The sequence below is a fragment of the Ahaetulla prasina genome, chromosome 7 (genome assembly GCF_028640845.1).
Source record: "Ahaetulla prasina isolate Xishuangbanna chromosome 7, ASM2864084v1, whole genome shotgun sequence".
Taxonomy (NCBI): domain Eukaryota; kingdom Metazoa; phylum Chordata; class Lepidosauria; order Squamata; family Colubridae; genus Ahaetulla; species Ahaetulla prasina.
Window position 1 is genome coordinate 100,634,795 of NC_080545.1, and position 19,723 is coordinate 100,654,517.

The 19,723-nt window shown below is 47.7% G+C and overlaps 1 protein-coding gene across 2 annotated transcripts in view; it reads right to left on the bottom strand.

The window, feature by feature from the left end:
* Positions 1-682: 682 nt before the first annotated feature.
* Positions 683-19,723, bottom strand: part of AHCYL2 (adenosylhomocysteinase like 2) — a 92,323-nt gene continuing 73,282 nt past the window's right edge. Inside the window, exons 7-17 of one of the 2 annotated variants that reach the window (XM_058190154.1) lie at positions 13,893-13,999; positions 12,107-12,223; positions 10,180-10,243; positions 8,644-8,732; positions 7,544-7,614; positions 7,261-7,355; positions 5,984-6,082; positions 5,714-5,782; positions 3,540-3,618; positions 1,753-1,873; positions 683-853 (exon numbers count right to left, since the gene is read on the bottom strand). In XM_058190154.1, coding sequence (XP_058046137.1) covers positions 847-853; positions 1,753-1,873; positions 3,540-3,618; positions 5,714-5,782; positions 5,984-6,082; positions 7,261-7,355; positions 7,544-7,614; positions 8,644-8,732; positions 10,180-10,243; positions 12,107-12,223; positions 13,893-13,999 — 918 coding nt within the window. In that variant the 3' untranslated portion in view covers positions 683-846. Of the gene's footprint in view, positions 854-1,752; positions 1,874-3,539; positions 3,619-5,713; positions 5,783-5,983; positions 6,083-6,433; positions 7,204-7,243; positions 7,356-7,543; positions 7,615-8,643; positions 8,733-10,179; positions 10,244-12,106; positions 12,224-13,892; positions 14,000-19,723 lie in introns of those variants that run through there. The other variant, XM_058190153.1, reaches the window with a different exon arrangement.

Below are 19,723 nucleotides of genomic sequence, written 5' to 3' on the forward strand. Positions count from 1 at the left end.
ACCCACTGCAGTCCGTTGGTGTTGTGTCTCGCTCGCTTTCCCCGCAGCCGGGTCCCTCTTATCTCCTGCCGAACGCTGAGGAATGTCCTGGCATGCCTCCAGGCCCCAGCCCTGGCACCATGCCCAGACAGGCCGAACAAGACGAAGGGCCTGACGTGCCTCCAGCCCCCAGCCCTGGCTCCATGCCCAGGCAAACGGAGCAACTAGACCCCTCCCCCTCTCCCACAGCATGTGAGCCTGAGGAATGTGAATTACCAACAGCTGGAGCCTGGAGAGATCCTCACTTCTGGAGAGTTGAGAGGCGACGTCAGCAAAAGGAAGGGAGGGGCAGGCCTGGATAAGTGCTGAGTCATGGAGCCACACCCCATGGCCTATATAAAGGATCTGCTTTCTGGCATTCTCCGAGTCAGGCAAAGTCTACCTTGGATTGCTGAAGTCACTTCCTGGTCTCCTGCCCGCCTTGAGAACTTTGCTAGGACTTTGGCAGAGCTGCAGAGGCACGCTTGATACGGACTTCCCCGACCCGGCCGTCAGCGGAGGAGTGAGACACGACAGTTGGGTTAAACCCAACTGTGAGAACAAGGCCCCTTCCCCAGCCCACCCCCCCCGGCCCAAAAACCACAACTAGGTCCATCATCTCGGAGTAAGAGGGCCGTTTTAAAGAACACCACTGGGGCCTTGGTCGCAAGTACGGTATTCTAGTTTAATAAATAAATAACCTAACACACTGTGGACTAGGGCAGCCTGGTGCTGAGTTCAGAAGTTTGTGCTGGGTCATCCTGCAAGGTAGCCAGAGATGTCTCGGGATCGGATCCTCCCCTTCCTCCGGCGGCAGCCGTGGGAGACTTAATACCTGTTGGATTAGAGAAGGGAGGAGCGGACAGGTTGAGAAGAGGGTCTTTTGAAGGCCTTGGTTGGCGTGTGTGTGTGTGTGTGTGGATTGCGAGGGAAATGCAGCCTGGAAATGGTTTTAAAAATTAAAGGGACATGCAAATAGTCCTCGTTTTACGACCACTTTGGGGAGCGGTATTTTCACTGATAAGCCAGGTGGTTGTTAAACGGGCCCCATCTGATTTTGCAATCTTTTTTCATCATTAAGCAAATCACAGCAGTTGTTAAGTGGATCGTGCGGTCATTAAGTGAATTTGGCTTTCCTCCATTCCCCAGTTTGCCTGTCGGAAGCCGGCGGAAGGTCACAAAAGGGGATCACATGATTCCGGACATTGTAACGGTTGTAAATACAAGTAGTCCTCGACTTACGATTCACAAGTGAGGCCAAGGTTTATGTTGCTTTAAGTGACGAATTTGTTCAGTGAGTTTTGCCCCGTTTTACGACTTTTCTGCCCACATTTGTTACGTGAATCACTGCAGTTGTCCCACGGTTGTTAAGCGAACCTGGCTTGATGAATCCTTGACTTCGCTGGTCAGCAGGTCGCAAAAGGGGATCACGTGACCCCGAGGGGACACTGCGATCGTCATAAACATGAGTCGGTTGCCAAGAGTCTGACCGCTGATCATGCGACCGGTCGTGCAGCAGTCGTAAGTGTGAAGAACTGTCCTAAGTCACAGTGCCGTGGTAACTTTGAATGGTCCCTAAACGAACCGTTGTAAGTCGAGGACTGCCAGTATACGTCGTCGTTTTTTTGTTTTTTTTAAAATGTACACTTTATAAAATATGATAAATAAAAAATATGATAAATAAATAAATAAAACCGAAGAAAATGACTCGGCATTTTCAACAAAAGGACGTACCTGTAATAGTTTGGCTTAAAAGGCCCGTTTTTGTTCAGCCCCAAGTATTTTGCCTGCTCGTCCGACAGTTCCGTCAGGTGGGCGTCAAAGGTGGGCAGGTGAAGGCTCGCGACGTACTCGTCTGCAAGAGAGGAAGGGGGCCGGTCAGATCTCAAGGGGAGGGGGGGGGAGCAGCTGAAGCCCCAACCAAGCTCCTTGGCACGCACACACACACAAACACACACTCACACAAACACAGCCACCCGTCCAAGTGCACATTCAAAGCACCCATGGTGATGTATTTGTATGGAGGTCTCCAAGCTTGGCCACTTTAAGACTTGTGGACTTCAACTCCCAGAATTCCCCAGCCAGCATCCTGGAAGATGAGTGGACTCCAACTCCCAGAATTCCCCAGCCAGCTTTAAGACTTGTGGACTCCAACTCCCAGAATTCCCCAGCCAGCATCCTGGAAGATGAGTGGACTCCCAACTCCCAGAATTCCTCAGCTACCAGGCTTTGAGGTGGGTGGACTTCAAGTCCCAGAATTCCCCAGCCAGCTTTAAGACTTGTGGACTCCAACTCCCAGAATTCCCCAGCCAGCATCCTGGAAGATGAGTGGACTCCCAACTCCCAGAATTCCTCAGCTACCAGGCTTTGAGGTGGGTGGACTTCAACTCCCAGAATTCCCCAGCCAGCTTTAAGACTTGTGGACTCCAACTCCCAGAATTCCCCAGCCAGCATCCTGGAAGATGAGTGGACTCCCAACTCCCAGAATTCCTCAGCTAGCAGGCTTTGAGGTGGGTGGACTTCAACTCCCAGAATTCCCTAGCTAGCGTAGCTTGGGAATTGAAGTCTGCAATTCTTAAAGTGGCCCAGTTTGGCTAGCTGAGGAATTCTGGGAGTTGAAGTCCACGAGTCTTAAAGCATCCAAGACTGGAGACTCTTACCTATCTCCTAAGACAATTCTCATCTCCCTCCCACCTCCCCTCGGAGGGAGATTTGGGGCTCTGACCTCGGGAGGCCCGAAAAACATAAAATATTGAATACAGGTAGTCCTCGACTTACAACAGTTCATTTAGTGACTGTTCAAAAGTTACAACAGTGACTTAGGAGTGTTTTTCTCACTTGCCACCATTGCAGCGTGTTCCCCCCCCCCTCCCCTCCGGTCATATTATTTACATTCTTGACAACTGGTTCATATTTATGACGGTTGCAGTGTCCCGGGGGTCATGTGATCCCCTTTGGTGACCTTCAGACAAGGAAAGTCTAATGGGGGAAGCCAGATTCACTGTACAACTGTGTTACTCTCTTTAACGACGGCAGCAAAGTCGTAAAACGAGGCAAAACTTCACTTAACAAATGTCTCTCTTAACGGCATGAATTCTGGGCTCAATTGTGGTCGTAGGTCGAGGATTACCGTAATAATAGAATTGGAAGGGACCTTGGAGGTCCTCTAGTCCAGGGGTCTCCAACCTTGGCAACTTTAAGGCTTGTGGACTTCAACTCCCAGAATCCCTCAGCCAGCAAAGCTGGCTGAGGAATTCTGGGAGTTGAAGTCCAAAAACCTTAAAGTTGTCCAAGTTGGAGACCCCTGCTCTAGTCCAACCCTCTGCTCAAGCAGGAGGCCCAGCCTACGCCATTTCAAAAAGAGAGCGGCCTAAAATGGTGTAGGGTCTATTTGAGCAGGGGGTAGGACTAGAAGACCTCCAAGGGTCCCTCCTGACTCTATGATTATTTTCTTGGGCCCAGCAGAGGACAGAGGCGGAGTGCCTTCCCAGGGGGAGCCCCGGGCCCATCTCCCCACTTACCCATTTTCTTCGGCAGGAGGTACACGTCCTGCTTGTAACGGCCTTCGGGGGCGTTGTACAGCTCTATCAAGGCCAGCGCCTGCAAACCACAAAGAAGGACTTTGAGCGACCCCACCCCCGGCAAGCCCGGCGGGACCCCCCATAGCAAGACAAGTGGAATGGGAGAGAAGCAGAGCTTGGGCATCACCCACGTCCAGGTTTGAAATAAAAAAAAGAACCGGACTGTAAAAAGCCAGAAGGCAGCCACGCCCGACAGGCAATGTCCCGGACGTCGGCTCCTCCACTGAGAGCAAGTCCAGGACCTGCTGTTCCTTCTCCTCCTCCACCCCATCTGTTCTGCTTAGCGTCGAGCAAAGAGCTAAGCCTTTGAGCCACGGACACCAATTCGCAGCCAAGAATCAAAACGCTTGAATTTCACCACAAGTGGACAGACTGCGCCACGGTTTCAACTGGGAAATTCGGAGCATCCTAAACCAAACCAGGTTCAAAAAAATCGATAAATGAATCGGCCATCGTCGGGCACATAGAGATCAACAACGTTTACATACCGTTCAAAAAAAGACAATCAAAAAGCCAAAAAGGAAACAAAAAGACCGAAAGGCATCTTCTCTGGTAGCCACTACTCAGATAAACAGAGATGTTCTTGATTCTTTGATTAGGCTGTTGTTTACTGTTTATTTCTCTCAGTTGGTGGTTCCTTGATTGGGATACTGTTTACTTATTGATTGTTGGAGTCGGGTTAATTCTTGGTGTTAATCCCTGCTTATCTGGATGTTCAGTAACGGTGAGGAGGTTTTTAAGTCTTTCTGTTTCCTTTTTTGGCTTGTTTTTGGCCTCCTTCCCTTGCGGCACTGATGAGGTTACCTAGTTGGGTCATGAAACGTCTGCAATAAAACAACCCAGCTCAGAGAGCACCAAGGACTCCACGATTCTCCTCTTCCTCCTCTCTGCAAACCCCACTCCCTTCTAGCACTGATGATGTTGCCTAGTTGGGTCGTGAAACATCTGCAAGAAAACCTCCGAGCATAGAGACTAAGTGTTGGTTATCACCTTTAAAGCGCTCCATGGCATTGGACCGGGATATTTATGGGACCGCCTGCTGCCGCCAGTTACCTCCCATTGTCCGGTACGTCCAGTGCGCGCTCACAGGGAGGGCCTTCTTAGGGTGCCGTCGGCCAGCCAATATCGGCTAGCGGCCCCCAGGGGAAGAGCGTTCTTTGTGGGGGCCCCGGCTCTATGGAATGAGCTGCCGGTGGGACTCCGTCTCCTCCCTGATCTCCGGACCTTTAAATGCGAGCTCAAGACTTTCTTTTTTTCACCAAGCGGGGCTGGCCTGATTGATTTTAGTATGGGGGGTTTTAGCGGGTTTTAATAGGGTTTTTACCAAGGTTTTAGTTTTGATAAATTTTAGCTAATATTTTAAGTTACAGCGATTGAATCAGATTTTTAAACTTGTTATAGTATTTTAATTTGTTTAGGATTTTTTGTCGTTTTATTGGCTGTACACCGCCCTGAGTCTTCGGAGAAGGGCGGTATAAAGGGCGGTATGGCATAGGGCCGGGTTATTTACGGGACCGCCTGCTGCTACCGAATACCTCTCACCGACCCGTGCGCTCTCACAGAGAGGGACTCCTCAGGGTGCCGTCGGCGCGACAGTGTCGTCTGGCGACGCCCAGGGGAAGGGCCTTCTCTGTGGGGGCTCCGCCTCTGAACGAACTCCCCAGGACTTCGCCAACTTCGGACCTCAGACCTTTCGCATGAGCTTAAAACCTACCTATTCATCTGCGCTGGCCTGGGTTAGTTTTTAAATTTATGGGTTTTTAAATGGGTTTTAGCTCTAAATTTTAATTGTGGCCAATTTTAATAAGTTTTTTTAACTGCATTTTAATTGTATTTATATATTGTCTATTTTACTTGGCTGTGAACCGCCCTGAGTCCTTTGGGAGAAGGGCGGTATACAAATTTAATAAATAAATAAATAAATAAAAATATGAATGAATAAATAAATAAATAAATAAATAAATCAAGGACCCACACAGTTCAATCCTGAGCTATAAATACCCTCTTCTATAAAATAACTAAACGAACCCCCATTATGATGCGCCCCCCGTGGAGGGAGAAGGCTACCCCGTCCACGCACTCATTGGCAAAACTAACCTCTGTCTCTGACTCACCTGAGTGGTGGCTGTGATGGACAGAACGAAGGTTGGCACTGTGGAGCAGCTGAGGTTCAAGAGGCGTCCCTTAAAAGGCAAAGAAAAGGGGAGGAGCGGTTTTCATCCCCCGGATTGACTTCTAATGTCCCCCATCGTGTCTTGAGCTTCCCCAAGTGGGATATCGGGGAGGGGTCCTCTTTGGCCTCCCGGAGGCTGTCGGGAGCCTGCCCGCCCCAGCACTCAAGGCAAGCTCTCCACTCATCTGCGCTGCGGAGAGGTTTCACTTACTTCAGCCAGCAAGACGATTCTCTTCCCATCGGGCCAGATGACGTGGTCAACCTGAGACCTCACCCGCTCCCAAGTCAGCTCTGGGGTACGCAAGCTGGCCTGGAAGAGAAGCAGGGGAAGGGATCCAAGCAGCCCAGGCCAAACGTTTACAGGCCGGCCTGATACCTCTTCGAGGTTGTGCAAACTCTTCAGAGCAGGGGTCTCCAACCTTGGCCCCTTTAAGACTTGTGGACTTCAACTCCCAGAATTCCTCAGCCAGCTTTGCTGGCTGAGGGACTCTGGGAGTTGAAGTCCACAAGTCTTAAAGGGACCAGCTTTGCTGGCTGAGGGACTCTGGGAGTTGAAGTCCACAAGTCTTAAAGGGACCAGCTTTGCTGGCTGAGGGACTCTGGGAGTTGAAGTCCACAAGTCTTAAAGGGGCCAAGGTTGGAGACCCCTGCTTCAGAGCAATTCCGCTTAACTTTAGCCATTTTTAAGCTGTGTAGACTTCAGCTCCCAGAATTCCCCAGCCAGGAAATTGGCAGAACTTGAGAGAAACTGGCTTTAGATAAGACCCTGGAACACTCCAATGGGCCATTTGTGTGTGTGTGTGTGGGTTCTTTGGAGGGAGGGAGGGAGGAATAGCTTTACACTTGTATATCCTGCTTTCACGGTGTTTTTTCAGCCCTCTCTAAGCGGTTTACAGTTTTCAGCATAATAGCCCCCAACAATCTGGGTCCTCATTTGACCCACCTCGGAAGGAGGGAAGGCTGAGTCAACCTTGAGCCCGCTGTGGGCAGAGTTTGCCTGCAATACTACTGCGTTCTAACCACTGTGGGCATTAGACAAGTCAAGGAAGGAAGGAGGAAAGGAGGGAGGGAGGAAGAAAGGAGACAAAGAGGGAGGAATAGGAGGTAGAAGGAAACTGGAAGGAAGAAGGGAAAGAGGGAGAGAGAAAGGTGATAAAGAGAAAGAAGGTGATAAAGAAAGAGAAACAGGAAGGGAAAGGTGACAAAGAGAGAGGGAAGGAAGGAAGGGACAGATAGAAGAAAGGAATAGGAGGTAGAAGGAAACTTGAAGGAAGAAGAGTGGGAGGGAAGGAGAGAGGAGGGAAGGGAAGGAGGGAGGACAGAAACGGACAGAGAAGGAGAAAAGGAAGGAAGGTGACAAATAGGGAGGGAGGGAAGGAAGGAATAGGAAGTAGAAGGGAGGAAGGAAGGAAACAGGAAGGAAGGAAGGAAGGAAGGAAGGAAGGAAGGAAGGAAGGAAGGAAGGAAGGAGGGAAAGCTACATCTTACCACGTCAATTTCTGTGTTGGAATGTCCCATGTTACAAACAATACAACCGTTCTTCATCCTGTCCAGATGTTCTCTGGTCACTACATTTTTGTTGCCTGTAAAAGAAAACGGGGAGCCAGCGGCAGAGCTGTCAATCAGGCTCCTCCTTGGCCAGCCCATGAAAGGGCTGCGCCTCTTCCACCCTGCAGGAGCGGCTCTTCAGGGCTCTTCTCTTGCAGGTTGCCTGGAAGTGAAGGCCCCCTCCCTCTCCCCCATGACCCCCCCCTCTTCCCCCGGGAGTTACCTGTGCAGGTGATAACGATGTCGACTTGCCGAATTACTTCGTTGAGTTTCACGAGACGGAAGCCATCCATGCTGGGAGAAGGGAGAAAAAAACCCGAACCTTGAGATTCATGGACGGGTCTCCAGAAAAGTCAACCCCAAATATAAGAATTCAACCCCCCCATTTCATATTCCGGGCAGCCCTTTGCCACTTGGGGCCGGAAACCAGCAAGTTGTGGTTGTGTGTAAGGCTGAAATGGCTGGGCACCCACAACAACCCACACATTTTTTTTAATGGCTGCATCAGGGACAACAGGAGGGGTGGGGTCCTTAAGCAAGGCCGTCTCGCTTAACGGCCGTCAGCACTTGCAACCGTACTGGTCAAGCTCCATTACGGCTAGTCCTCAACGTACAACAGTTCGCTTAGCGGCCATTCAGAGTTGCAACGGCACTGAAAAAAAGGACTGTTGTTCACAGTTACGACTTTCGCAGCTTCCCCGTGATCATGTGATCAAAATTTAGATGCTCGCCGACTGGTTCATACTTATGACCGTCGCATCCAAAGGGCAGGTGATCGTTTTTTTTGCGACGTTCCTACAAGCAGAGTCCATGGAGGAAGCCGGATTTGCTTAACAACCGGGTTCATAACTTATTCACAGTGGCGATTCGCTTAACGACAGTTGCAAGGAAGGTCGTAAAACAGGACAAAGCTTAGCCGTTCCTCTTAGCCCCGGCTGGCCCAGGAGAGGCAAAGGGGCAGAAGCAGCAAAAAAAAAAAAGAAATGATAAGATTCATCGAGCCTGAAGGGATCTTGGAGGTCTTCTAGTCCAGGGGTCTCCAACTTTGGCGACTTTGGGACTTGTGGACTTCAGCTCCCAGAGTTCCTCAACCTTGGCGACTTTGAGACTTGTGGACTTCAACTCCCAGAATTCCTCAACCTTGGCGACTTTGAGACTTGTGGACTTCAACTCCCAGAGTTCCTCAGCCAGCAAAGCTGGCTGAGTAACTCTGGGAGTTGAAGTCCACAAGTCTCAAAGTTGCCAAGGTTGGAGACCCCTGTTAATCTAGTCCATCCCCCCCTCCCCGCGAGGCAGTTCCCTCCCCCGCCTTTTGGTCCTTACCAGGCTTGTAGAGCACAGATGGGATCGATCTCGGTCACGTACACAATGGAGCCCATGGCCTTCAGGGCCGCACAGCATCCTTTCCCCACCTGGAGCAAAGGAGGAGGAGGTCAGGAGGAGGCTGGAGAGAGAGGGGAGACCGAAGGCAAGCAGACCATCCCCAGCCCTCTGCAGCTACACATTTAGTCCAAAGGGATGTCTCCCCATCCCCACTCTCTCTCTCTCCTTCTGGAGAGCCCGAGAGAGTCCAGGAAGGGCAGCAATCGGTCTGTGGATGGACAAAGATCCCCACAGGGGAAGTGAGGGGTGTGGGTTTTGTGAGTTTTTCTGCAGAAGAAGCTAAAAAAATTGTTTTTTTTGGAGAGGGGGGGAGAGGCACAGAGGGAAGCCGGATCTCGTTAGAAAGCCAGGTGAGTTAGAACAGGAATCTCCAACCTTGGCAACTTTTAAGACTTGTGGACTTCAACTCCCAGAGTCCCTCAGCCAGCAAAGCAAAGCTGGCTGAGGAACTCTGGGAGCTGAAGTCCACAAGTCTTAAAAGTTGCCAAGGTTGGAGACCCCTGAGTTAGAACAGCGTTCTGGAGAAATCACTTAGAGCAGAGCTTCCCATCCTGGGCAACTGTTAAGATAGCTACACTTCAACTCCCAAAATTCCCCAGGCAGAATGGCGAGGGCTGGCAGGGAAGGGAAGGAAAGGAGAGGAGAGGGAGGGAGGAGAAAGAGGGAAGAAGGAAGAAAGGGAAAGAATGAGGGAAGGAAGGGAAGAAGAAAGGAAGAAAAGGAGTGAGGGACGGAGGAGAGGGAGGGAGGGAAGAAGAAAGAAAGAAAGAAAGAGAGAGAGAAAGAAAGAGAAAGCAAGCAAGCAAGCAAGAAAGAAAGAGGGAGGGAGGGAGGAGAAAGAGGGAAGAAGGAAGGACAAAAGGGAGAGAAGGAGGGAAGGAAGAGAAAGAAAAAAAGAGAAACGGAAGAAAGAAAGAGGGAGGAAAGGAGGGAGGGAGGGAGGAGAAAGAGGGAAGGAAGGAAGGAAAGGAGAGAGAGGGGAGAGAGGAAGGAAGAGAAAGAAAGAAAGAAAGAAAGAAAGAAAGAAAGAAAAAGAAAGAGGGGGAGAGAGGGAGAGAGGAAGGAAGGAAGGAAGGAAGGATTCTGGGAGTTGAAGTCCACATACTTTAAACGTTGCCAGGTCACGAACGCTGACTTAAGAGAGCAGGGGGAGTTGCAAGAGATTCCATCCAGAGGAAGAGATCCTTCTGCCCGATTGTGGGCAAATCCTGGTCTTGACCGCTTGCTATCTTGTACTTCCCCACCCCTGACCTCACAGTTCAAAAGGCTACCCTTGCCCCCCCTTCTCCCCCAGTGGCAGCACTCATGGGCACCAAGGCAGAATTTGGAGGCTCAGGGGGCCAGGAGGAGCCCTTCTCTGGCGATGCCTGCAGCTCTCCAGAGGAGGAACCTTGGGAGCAGAGGCGGTCACTCCTTGTCACCTGGGGAGGAAAATCCCTGAGCGCCGTTTGAAAGGCAAAACGGGTCCGGACTCACCTCTCCGTAGCCGCAGACGACCACCTGTTTCCCTCCAAACATCATGTCGGTCGTCCTTTTAAGGCTGGGGAGAAAAAGAGAAGCCCCGCAATTATTCCAGATGGATGGATGAAAGGAAGGAAGGCGCAGCGCCAATCACACATGTCGAAACAGGTGAATGACGGGTGCTGCCAAGACTCGGGAGCGCAGGTGAAAGGGGTCTGCGGAGGGTTGCCTTTCCACCAAGATGTTACAAGCAGAGTTTTGCAGAATATTAACAGGACCAAATTCCTCGGGGCAGAAAGCTTTCACAAGAGCTGTAATTGGTGGGGCAGGTGTGAAGGCTGCCTCAGATACACACACACAACATTTTCTGTGTTCTTCCCCCCCCCCCCACGTCTCTTTACGGACTGCAGGATCAACTGAAACAGTTGGCCAGATCGCCACAGTGTGGTTGGTATTTGCACGGTTCTAGATAAGAAGAATCTGCTTTCTAGGTGTGAGCAACTCTCATTCCTTCCTAGCACTGATGATGGTCCCTAGTTGGGTCATGAAAGGTCTGCAAGGAAACCACCAAGCTCAGAGAGCACCAAGGACCCCACAGTCCTCCTCCTCCTCCTCTCCTTCAAGCACTGATGATGTTCCCTAGTTGGGTCATGAGACGTCTGCAAGAAAACCACCAAGCTCAGAGAGAACCCAGGACCCCACAACCTAGAAATAATGCAAACCTAGAAACAACTGGAGCTGTACAATGAGGGATCAGGACCAGGAGAGGGGAGACGTATCGACCTGCGGTTACGGTAAAAGTAACAGGAAGTTTAACTTTAACTTAAGTTTAAATTTAAGCTTAAATTTCAACTTCCAACAGCCAGCGCCTGTTGCCTCTTACAAAGCCACTGGATCTAAAAGTGTAAAAAACAAAATAAATAAAAATGAACCAAACTTCAGCAATATCCTCTTCCTTCCCCATTCTTTTAATAACCGTTCAATCGCTTTGTCTTTTATTTCGGTTCATTCCACCTTTGCGTCCCTGCCTCTGAGTCTCCTAAAAGGGCTCTTCGCGGCTTCCGATCTAATCCTGGATTCTGGGTTTTCTGCCACGTCCTCATTTCTGACAGGTGATCTGCGAGACGACCGCCTCCCCCACCCCCAGCCCCCATTCCCCCCAAATGGATTTGCGGAAGGATGCGCTTCCTTTCGGAGCGGAGCCTCTTCTGCTTGGCCCTGCGTGGCCTATATTCCCATCTATTTTTAGCAAATGCGGAAAACAGGTTAACAACGCCGGGAGGGAGCGATTTCCCATTTTCAATCACGGTCCCCGCGGGACGGAGCGTGGCTCTTGCTCCAGTTTCTGATCCTTGGTTCCTTTCCTTTATTTACGACGTCGGCTTCTAAGGTCACTCAATCAGAATAGAGCGGGAAGGGACCTTGGAGGTCTTCTAGTCCAACCCCCTGCTCAAGCAGGAGACCCTATATTATTCCAGACAAACGGTTGTCCAACTCCTCTTAAAAACCTCCAGTGTTGGAGGCAAGGAGTTCCACTGGTTAATTGTTCTCACTGTCAGGAAATTTCTCCTTAGTTCTAGGTTGCTTCTCTCCTTGATTAAATTGGAAGGGACTTTGGAGGTCATCTAGTCCCCTGCTCAAGCAGGGGACCCAATTCAGACCAATGGCTGTCCAATCTCTTCTTAAAAACCTCCAGGGATGGAGCATCCACAACCTCTAGAGGCAAGGAGTTCCTCTGGTTAATTGTTCTCACTTTCAGGAAAATTAAGTGTTAACTAATTTAACTGCAACAATTCCCTTAACAATGGTGGCAAGAAAGTTCACGAAATGGGACAAAGCTCACTTAACAACTGTCCGGCTCGGCAACACAAATGTTGGGCCGTAAGGCGAGGACCACCTGCAGAAGAAGATTGGGAGAAGACTTCAACAGCAGGGGACCTACCCATCCAGAATAGATTCCCGGCAGCAGTACAAGTTGTCGAACTTCTGTTTGGTGACTGAATCGTTGACGTTCATTGCGGGAACGCACAACTTGCCGGCCTTGGAGAGTTGGTACAACCTGGCAAGAAGTTGAAAAACAAAACAAAACACACACACACACACACACACAATCAGTTTTCCACAATTTCCTTTGCTGCTCTTGAGGCTTCTAGGGTGGGTCTCGATTGGCCCAGGTCAGGGGTCTGCAAACTTGGCTCTTTGAAGACTTGTGGACTTCAACTCCCAGAGTTCCTCAGCCAGCTTTGCTCTTTGAAGACTTGTGGACTTCAACTCCCAGAATTCCTCAGCCAGCTTTGCTCTTTGAAGACTTGTGGACTTCAACTCCCAGAGTTCCTCAGCCAGCAAAGCTCTGGGAGTTGAAGTCCAGAAGTCTTAAAAGAGCAACGCTGGCTGAGGAACTCTGGGAGTTGAAGTCCACAAGTCTTCAAAGAGCCAAGTTTGCAGACTCTCCCATCAAAGCTACAAAGGGTCAACCTGTAACCTGATTCTCAACGAAGCGAATGGGTTCGATAACGGAGAATGGAATGGATTTAATCCTTTTATTATCCATTAAGTGAATGGATTTATTTATTTTTTTAACCACAAAGGAGAATAGCTGGGGCCTACTCGACTTACAGCAGTTTGTTTAGCCACCACTTGAAGTTACCACGGGAATGAAAAAAAGCAACAAGACCATTTTTCACACTTACGACTCTTGCAACCTCCCTGTGGTCACGTGATTTACTTTCGGATGCTTGACAACTGACTCAAACTTCTGAGGGTCGTAGCATCCTGGGGTCGCACGATCCCCCTTTTACGACCTTCCGACAAGCAAAGTCAGATTCACTCAACAACTGTGTGACTAGTTTAACAACCGCAGTTGATTCGGTTAACAAATGCGAGGAAAAAAGTCGTAAAATGGTGGCAAAACTCCCACTTATCAAATTTCTCACTTGAGAACATAAATTTTGGGGTCGATTTGACTCGCGGTTTTAACATAACATAACATAACAACAGAGTTGGAAGGTACCTTGGAGGCCTTCTAGTCCAACCCCCTGCCCAGGCAGGAAAGCCTACACCATCTCAGTCAGATGGTTATCCAACATTTTCTTAAAAATTTCCAGTGTTGGAGCATTTACAACTTCTGCAGGCAAGTCGTTCCACTGATTGATTGTTCTAACTGTCAGGAAATTTCTCCTTAGTTCTAAGTTGCTTCTTTCTTTGATCAGTTTCCACCCATTGCTTCTTGTTCTACCCTCAGGTGCTTTGGAGAACAGCCCAACTCCCTCTTCTTTGTGGCAGCCCCTGAGATATTGGAACACAGCTATCATGTCTTCCCTAGTCCTTCTTTTTATTAAACTAGGCATACCGAGTTCCTGCAACCGTTCTTCATATGTTTTATCCTAATCATCTTTGTTGCTCTTCTCTGCACTCTTTCTAGAGTCTCAGCATCTTTTTTACATCGTGGCGACCAAAACTGGATGCAATATTCCAAGTGTGGCCTTACCAAGGCATTATAAAGTGGCACTAACACTTCACGTGATCTTGATTCTATCCCTCTGTTTATGCAGCCCAGAACTGTGTTGGCTTTTTTAACAACTGCTGCACACTGCTGGCTCATATCTAAATGGTTATCCACTAGGACTCCAAGATCCCTCTCACAGGTACTACTATTGAGCAAGGTACCTATCAAAAAAAAAAAAGATCCCAAGGATACAATGGCCGCCCTGTCTCAAATATATTTTTACCTGTGGACCCCGGTGACACTCTCTTCGACTATGCCTTTGATTTTCTTGAACATGTTTGGGTACTTCTTGTAGATCCAGTGTGTGAGGTCTCCACCATCATCCAGGATCTGCAAGACAAAATGGACCACAGGTTGATGTGACTGTGTGGCTACGGCAACAATTTTGAAATAATAATTATTATTACTCCTACCCTCAAAACGACGCTACAGAGCACTGCACACCAGAACAACTAGACACAAGGACAGTTTCTTCCCCAAATGCCATCGCTCTGCTAAACAAATAATTCTCTCAACACTGTCAAACTACTGACTAAATAGGGGGTGGGAGGCACCGTTTATCGGTGGTTCTCCTCCTTCCTCTCGGGCCGTTCGCAGACGGTGTTGACTGTAACTTTGTTGCTTGTGTCCTTACGATTTTGAATGATATTGTTTCCTGATTGCTTATTTGTAGCCTATGACTATCTTTAAATATTGTACCTTATGATTTTTTTTTAAATTTGCATTTATACCCTGCCCTTCTCCGAAGACTCAGGGCGGCTTACACTATGTTAGCAATAGTCTTCATCCTATTTGTATATTTATATACAAAGTCAACTTATTGCCCCCCCAACAATCTGGGTCCTCATTTTACCTACCTTATAAAGGATGGAAGGCTGAGTCAACCTTGGGCCTGGTGGGGCTTGAACTTGCAGTAATTGCAGGCAGCTGCTGTTAATAACAGACTGTCTTAGCAGTCTGAGCCACCAGAGGCCCTTTCTTGATGAAAGTATCTTTTCTTTTATGTACACTGAGAGCCTATGCACCAAGACAAATTCCTTGTGTGTCCAATCACACTTGGCCAATAAAGAATTCTATTCTATTCTATTCTATTCTATTCTATTCTATTCTATTCTATTCTATTCTATTCTATTCTATTCTTTATTCTCTATTCTATTCGTCTTTATTCTCCATTCTATTCTATTCTTTATTCTCTATTCTATTCTATTCTATTCTATTCTGTTCTGTTCTGTTTTATTATTATTACTGATAGCTGCACAATTGGCCAGACATTTAGACTGGATTTGGCATTTCTGCCCACCTGTTTTTTTGTGATTGAACATTTTTTATTAGTTTATCAAAGTATAAAATACAAAGGAAAAAAAAACCATGGAAAAGTTAAGAAGAGAGGGAGGGAAAAAGAAGAGATGTAGTGCAACAGGAGAAAAATAAGAAAAAGGCACCGGCTTCCGACTCTCTTTAACATAGTAGAAGGTAACAACATTACAACCACAACTTTTTTGCTTTTACACAACAGTACGCACAAGCCATTTCTATAATAATAAGTATGTCTGGTTTACAAAAACAGAATCAAAGTTTCATATATATTTTTCTCATTGCAAACACAAAATCCGGAAGCCATTTCAAAATAGAGTCAAAATTAAATATAATCTGTTATTTTGATAAAAGAATCAGTTTATCCATCTCTGGTTCTCTTTGCTGTGGCGGATAACATATCATTCATTCTCGCATTTTCAAATCTAGTCCATAATATTTTACAAACTTTGGAATATTGTTCAGCATTACTTAAAAAAACTGGTAGACAGGCGTATATTACACATATACTCATTTTAGACATACAAAACGACGGTAGGTTAAAGCTTTCTATTGGTACATATATCATTTTTTTTTAAAAAAAATCCATCCTAATTAATTAAAACTTTATATTTAAGTCACTCCCTCCAGGTTCATAAAATAGAGTTTATTTCTTCTCGGGAGTGTCTATCGAATCTCCTTTCTTGAAATAGTGCTCATTTCGGTCGGCCTCTTGATTCCTTCCCAAAGGACTCATTTAAAGTGGTGTCTTTCAACCTTGTGAACTTTCAACTGTAAACAATGCTTGCTGGGGGATTCTGGGAGTCGAAGTCCACCTATCTTAGAAGCTCCCAAAGTTGACAGACATGGCTTTGGATCAGGGCTCTCTAAACCTGGCACCTTTAAGACTTGTGGACTTCAAGTCCCAGAATCCCTCAGCCATCCACGCTGCCTGGGGAACTCTGGGAGTTGAAGTCCACCCATCTGAAAGTTCCCAAGGTTGAGAGACAATGCTCTGAATCAGGACTCTCCAAACGTGGAAACTTTAAGACTTGGGGACTTCAACTCCCAGAATTCCTCAGTTATCCATGCTGCCTGGGGGATTCTGGGAGTTGAACAGGGATGAAATGCTCCCGGTTCGGACCGGCTTGCACGATCCGGTAGCGATGGCGGCTGCTGGTTCAGAGAACTGGTAGCAAAAATCCCTGCCCCCCCCGCTGAGCCGCCCCATCAGCAGAGGGTTGTTTTTTTTTACTTTTAAAAGCCGGTTTTGCTTCAGCCAAAACATGCCTTTAAAAGTAAAAAAAAGCCTTTGAGGATCCTGCCCCTCAGCTGAGATCGGCAGAGACTTTAAACTTAAAAAAAATATATTAAAGTCTCCTCTGGCGATCTCACCTGAGTTCCTCATCAGCAGAACCTTACTTGTACTCTTACTTGTAGAAAACATGTTTTCTACAAGTAAAAGTAGAGATTCTAAGGCACTTACCTGATTACTGATGAACGCATGGCTTTTTTTCCAGCCAGAAAGCCCCAGTTTCACTTTCAGCCAGACAGAATCAATTGCTTAGCTAATCTATTTCCTCAGGGATCAACTAATGCTGGCTGGCTTTGCTGGCTGAGGAACTCTGGGAATTGAAGTCCACAATAAAATAAAATAAAATAAAATAAAATAAAATAAAATAAAATAAAATAAAATAAAATAAAATAAAATAAAATAAAATATTTGTGCAGCTTTCTGAGATTTGGTGTGTTTCTGTAGTGTTTCACTCTAACTACACAAACACACAAAATCTCAGAAAGCTGTATGTGGCATATTGTGTGTGAGTCAGTTGTGTTGTGTTGTGTTGTGTGTGTGTAAAGTGTGAAAGTTGGTTTTTGAGCTTTTTGTGGCTGTGTGAAGTGTGAAGTGCAGCTGCTTTTACATTGTGTGTGAGTCAGTTGTGTTGTGTTGTGTATGTGTAAAGTGTGAAAGTTGGTTTTTGGTACCTCTTATTGTTTTTTATACTTTGTTTATTATTTTTATTCTTTATTGTTATTGACCACGCCCACCCAGTCATCTGACCACCAAGCCACGCCCACAGAACCAGTAGGGAACATTTTTAGATTTCACCCCTGGAGTTGAAGTCCACCCATCTTAAAAATTCCCAAGGTTGAGAGTCAAACTGCTTTAGAGGCATTTGGGTTGGGATGGAACAATTTGCAAAACTCAATTTAGGGAAACAGCCTCCCCCCCCCCAGATCACGCTGGCTATTAACTCAACGGATTACCAGCCTGGCAACAACAGCGCCCAGCAACTCCCCCCCGCCATTCCCACCCACCTTCCTTCGCACTCAAGGCTCCAGCTCATTAATCTCCAGTTAATTAAGAATGTTGTATAATCCACTTCTCCTTCTTGAAGTGCCCTAATAAGTTAGAGTGGCATTTTCTGGCAGGTTTCTCCTGATCTTTTATGGGAAAACGAGAACGTGGTATGCAGCCTAAATTGACCCGTTCCTGGGGGAGGAAGATGAGGGTGGGGTCCTTTGGCCGGCAGAAGAACCCAACCTGGCTTTGGAGCTTCCACCTTGATGTCTGTCTACAGATGGGAGGAACTGATCTCAACAAGGCGGTAAACATGGTTTGGTGACATCCTTGCTGCTTCTTGAGCTAGGTGGTTTTTCCCCCGCAGACATTTCATGACCCAACTTGGCAACATCATCAGTGCGAAGGAGTGTGGAGTTTGCGAATGTGACCATGTTGGGTCATGAAACGTTTGCAAGGAAACAGCCAAGCTCAGAGAGCACTAAGGACCCCGCAGTCCTCCTCCTCCTCCTCCTCCTCCTCCTCCTCCTCCTCCTCCTCCCTTTCTACTACTTCTCCACTCTGCAAACTCCATTCCCTCGTAGAACTGATGATCTTACCTAGTTGGGTCATGAAACGTCTGCAAGAAAACAATCAAGCTCAGAGAGCACCAAGGAGCTCAAAGAAGAAGTAGTCCTCCTCCTCCTCCTCCATCCCAGCACTGATGATGTTACCTAGCTGGGTCATGAAACGCCTGCAAGAAAACCACCCAGCTCAGGGAGCACCCGGGACCCCACGGTTGAACCCCGAGCTACACATATTTTCTTCTACGGAAACTGAAGTTGTGTTGCCCCGTTGTGTTTTCTCCATTCTCTTCCCCATCAACGATGAGGAAAGCCACTCTTCTAACTCTGAATTGGCCACGTCTGCTGGAAGAAGCATTAACGTCTCATTGTGTTTGCACCCAGCAGAAGTCAAGATTTTGGCCCAGGATCATGGGAACATTGCATTCCGGTCCGCTGCCCTGTCCAAAAACTCTCATTAACCTTTCCCAGGGTCCACCCATTGGTCCCACCTACTTAATAATCTGAACCTCCAAGGCCCTCGGGGAAGGGGGGGGGCACCCAGAGGTCACTTCTAGCCCTGCACTGTAATTATAGGTTATTTTCTCCAAATAATATATGCAAGGTAAGTAATAAGCACATTAACAACAAGCATCTCCTGTGACCTGAGAACTGGGGGAAGATATGACTTGGAAAGGCCAGTGAGGTCATCCAGTCCAACCCTGTGCTGAGAACAGAATTTATTTTAAGTGTCTCTGGCAAATCAGTTCCAGGCAAGGAAAATCGGTCTCTGTTCTCAGTTGGTTGCTGGGTGCTCCGTTTATTATTTTATTTCTTAGATTTTTCATCCCGCCTTTATTACTTTATAAGGGAATCAAGGCAACGGACATATCTAATGAGGCAGTCCTCGACTTACAAGAGTTCACTTAGTGACCGAAGTTACAACAGCACTGCGAAAAGTGACTCGGGAGCAGTTTTCACACTTACGACGGGGGTTGCAAAATCCCTGTGGTCACGTGATTTACATTCAGATGCTTGACAAGTGACTCGTATTTATGACGGTCGTAGTGTCCTGGGGTCACACGATCCCCTTTTGCGACCTTCTGACAAGCGAAGTCAAGAGAGGGGGGGAAGCCGGATTCACTTAACGACCGTGTGACTAATTTAACAATTGCAGTAATTTGCTTAACAAGCATGGCAAGGAAGGTCGTACAATGGGGCAAAATTCACTTAACAAATGTCTCACTTAGCAACAGAAATCCTGGGCTCCGTTGTGGTTGTTAAGTCGAGGACTGCCTGTGCTCTTTGCTCCTATTTTTCTCCCAAACAACAATCCTGTGAGGTGGGCAGGGTGTTATCTCACCCCCTCCGCTTTCCAGCCTAAGACGGGACTAGAACTCCCAGTCTCCTGGTGATTGATCCAAAGTCACCCAGGTGGCTTTCAGGCCAAAATGGGACTAGAATTCATCATCTCCTGGTGATTGGCCCAAAGACACCTATCCCATTTTCAGGCATAAAGTGGGACTAGAAATCCCAGTCTCCTGGTGATTGGCCAAAGACACCCAGGCGACTTTCAGGCCTGAGGCAGGACTAGAACTCACCATCTCCTGGTGATTGCTCAAAGACACCTATCCTGTTTTCAGGCCTAAGGCAGGACAAGAACTCCCAGTCTCCTGGTAATTGGCCCAAAGACATCCAGCAGCTTTAATGGCCAAGGCGGGACTAGAACTCCCAGTCTCCTGGTGATTGATCCAAAGTCAGCCAGGTGGCTTTCAGGCCAAAATGGGACTAGAATTCACCATCTCCTGGTGATTGACCCAAAGACACCTATCCCATTTTCAGGCATAAAGTGGGACTAGAAATCCCAGTTTCCTGGTGATTGGCCAGACACCCAGGCAACTTTCAAGCCTGAGGCAG